Source organism: Monoraphidium neglectum, assembly GCF_000611645.1.
Source record: "Monoraphidium neglectum strain SAG 48.87 unplaced genomic scaffold scaffold00390, whole genome shotgun sequence".
NCBI classification, from domain to species: Eukaryota; Viridiplantae; Chlorophyta; class Chlorophyceae; order Sphaeropleales; family Selenastraceae; genus Monoraphidium; species Monoraphidium neglectum.
The window spans coordinates 1-3,311 of record NW_014013238.1 but is presented as its reverse complement, the minus strand read 5'-3'; the positions used below and the strand labels follow the sequence as shown (position 1 = coordinate 3,311).

The 3,311-nt window shown below is 63.8% G+C and overlaps 1 protein-coding gene across 1 annotated transcript; it reads left to right on the top strand.

Moving 5' to 3' along the window:
• Positions 1-1,155, top strand: MNEG_3185 (hypothetical protein; the record flags this gene model as incomplete). The annotated part of the gene is made up of 2 exons (XM_014048333.1): positions 1-568; positions 791-1,155. 2 exons carry the CDS (start codon positions 1-3, stop codon positions 1,153-1,155), a joined length of 933 nt encoding a protein of 310 aa, XP_013903787.1.
• Positions 1,156-3,311: the final 2,156 nt, after the last annotated feature.

Here is a 3,311-nt window from a genome sequence, read left to right as displayed (position 1 = left end):
ATGGCCGCACAGGAACACCATCAGCAGCAGCCGCCGGCGCTGCGGCGGCGGCGGTTCTGCTACTCGAACGTCGGCGTGCGCGTGTGGTGGTTTGACCAGCAGCTGCTGGCGGCGCTGCGCGGGGCAGGCGGCGGCGGCCGTGGCAGCTCGGATGCGGCCGCGCCTGCGCCGCGGCAGGTGGTCGTGTTCGGAGCCGGTTTCGACACGCGCCCGTGGCGCCTTGACCTTCCGGATGGCGTGTCCTGGTTTGAGATCGATCTGCCAGAGATCATCGACGCCAAGAGGCACCGCCTGACGGACCTCCATGCATCCCTGGGGCCCAAGCGCCCAGCTGGCGGCGGTGGCAACCCCGACGGCGGCGCGGTCGCGGCGCACTCGCGCCACCCGCTGCGCGCCGCGTCGTGGGCGGCCCTGAGCGCGGACCTCCAGCGGCCCGGCTGGGCGGCGGCACTGGTCGATGCCGGGCTGGACCCGTCCCGGCCGACGGTGTGGGTCGCGGAGGGGTTGCTGATGTACCTGACTCACCAGCAGTCGGCGGCGTTGCTTCACGAGGCGGCAGGCGAGTGGGGTCCCCTGCAGGGGCTGGGCAATCTGGCGCACGCCGGACAGCTTGCGAGGGGCGCTTGCGGGCAGGGCCGGGGAGCAGAGCGGAGCGCGTGCTGGGTTTGTTCCTAGGTCAAACATGGCGCGCGACCGGCCCGTCGCCGCCCCGCCCATGCTGATTCTCAGGTGCATCCCCCACATGCACGCCCGGTTCCTCCCCGTCTGCGCACGCGCGCGAACCCCGCAGCCGTGTCGCCGCCCGGCAGCCGCCTGGTCATGCACAACAGCACCCAGGAGCTTCTTGACCTGCGGGACAGCCATGGCGCCGGCTTCCAGTACGGCCCGTTTCCCCATGACCTCGTCGCCACCTGGAAGAGCGGCTTCCCAACTGGTGACGCCGCGGCCGCGCTCGCCTCGCTGCTCGCAGCGACCGGCTGGGCGCAGATGGGGGCCTGCCGCGGGCGGGCGGGGATCGCTGCGGAGGCGTGCGCAGCGGGCTTCGGGGGTGGGGAGGGGTGGGGTGCGGAGGCGGTGGCAGAGCGGGTGGACTTTGAGGCGCAGCCTGATGTCGGCCAAGACCGCTGGGCGGTTTTCTTCACCGCAGGCAAGTAGATTGGATTTTTTTGCTCTCCTGGCATTGTTTGTGAGCTGAACTCTGCTTGTTCCCATATGCTGTTAGTTTTTCTTGCACCTAAATCATACTTATATCTGCTTGTACATTGGGGAGGCGTGCAGGCATGTGTCCAGGGATGTAGTCAATGTATTGCTGGTCTTCTGGGTCTGGGCACGTTCTCAAGCCATGCCCCAACATGGCGTTGTAGCAGGATGCCGAAAGGTAGAGCGCGTATGCATTGGTCCAACATCTTCTGGAAGATCCATTCTTTTCACACACGGCACAGCACCAGTGCCGTTCTGTGCAGTGCTCCCTTTGGAGCCCCCACGCCATGTCAGGCTGCCAAATGATGAAGACGGCTATACGCACATTCGCTCTTTAGACGTTGTAACGCAGCAAGCTCAAGCCTCAGAATTGTGAGCTGGGATCAGCACCCTGGCTCCCATGTGCCGCGGGCCTGCTGAACAATCTGCACGACACCCGGGCGTGTTGTGCAGCTCAAATCTTATTGTACTTGAGCACAATGCCACCCACACTGACGCTGTGTTGCTCATTCCACGCACGATTATAATCCTCACAAGCGAGCACTGCACGAAATGATGCCCGAGGGCCCAAACCGCCTCGATCAAAGATAAACCGCTCCTGGCAGCCAGCTCGTGTCCAGCCCGGACACACATCATCTTTGTTGGTTTATTCGCTTGTAAAACTCAAATATCAATGTTTCAGGTCCATCAGCTGCCATACTTCACCAGAGCTGCGTCCCTCGTCCGCTGAGCGGGGTGGACGATCGAGGCGGGCATCACAATCAGGGAATTAAAGGAGGTATTGCAGTATTGTCGCCCTGACATGATGCCGTACAGCTGCTTTTGGGCGGTTGATTCCGCGGTGATACTGTATGCCGCACCAGTTGACAGCGTTGCACGGGCCCTCTCAAGGCTTTGAATCTAGCATTTTACCACAACAAAAGCATACGGACTGGCAGTTGTGGCCCCCTGGCCGGCAGGGGGTGCATTGCGTTGCAGCACGACCGCACCGACCATGTGTCGCCTGAAAGAAGCAGTGGTGTGGACCGCCCTGCATGCGTGTCCCACCCATTTTTTGTTTCCACTGACGCGAACCCATCTGCAGGGAAGCTCTGACCTCAACACAATGGCCGCGATCCCGACGCTGGTGCGCGGCGCCCTGCTGCTGTGCTTCCTGGCGGCGACATCACGCGCGCTTTCCGTCTCCGACTTTCCGTTCAACCCCCGGGTCGTCCCAGTCAACTATATCTGCACCTACCTTACGTAGGACACCTCTTGAGCCTCTGCGACTCCGTCCCATACACCTGCATGCCTCTTAGACCAGTTTTGTGCTGGCTGACACGCAACTGTTTGAGCAGCTGCAGCGGCCATACTGCAGCCCCATGCACCGCAGGCCTGGCCGGCACCCCGGCCGCCCCAGATCACACCGTCTCAGCGGCCGTTGCGTGCACCCTCTGCGTCTCCCTTGCTGATCTCAGAGAAACCAACGCGGTCAACAACACCAAGGCGTGCCAGCTGTTGAAGCAGATGGCCACGGGCGTTCTCAGCATGCCCGACGACGCGTGCCCCGAGCCCCAAGACACATCATTCGGCCGGCAGACCCAGCCCTCGGCCGAGTCCTCCACTGGTGTGCGCACCCGCCGCAGCTCCAGGGTGCGGGTGCTGGCAACGGATTGCAAGGGGCTGCGCTGCAGCCCCCCTTCACGCCGATGCGCGGCGAGACGATCAGCGCGCTCGCCCCGCTCCGCGCTGACGCCGCGCCCTCCATGTGTGCGTGCGCCACCGCCGTGCCGTTCAGGCGCGCCTGCCCCAGCGCCCCTGACGGCGGTCAAAGTCCTGCCGGCGCGCTTCAACCAGGAGGGGCTGCACCACCAGTCAAAGTTTCAGGGAGTGGTGGCGGCCGAGGGCGCCACGTACAATTGGATGTGGCAAGTCATCCGCAACATGTGAGGGCTTGGGGAAGCGGACTGATGTGGTCATGTGGGACGGCTGGTGCTCCTGCCTGCGGCGCACCACTGATGTTCGAGGATTTCAAGCCAGATCATGTTGGGCGCGCAAAGGCCAGCTGCACATCCTTTGGGGGGAAGGCACGCAGAGCGAGAGCGCGACATGCCATGTGCCCCCCATTCCCC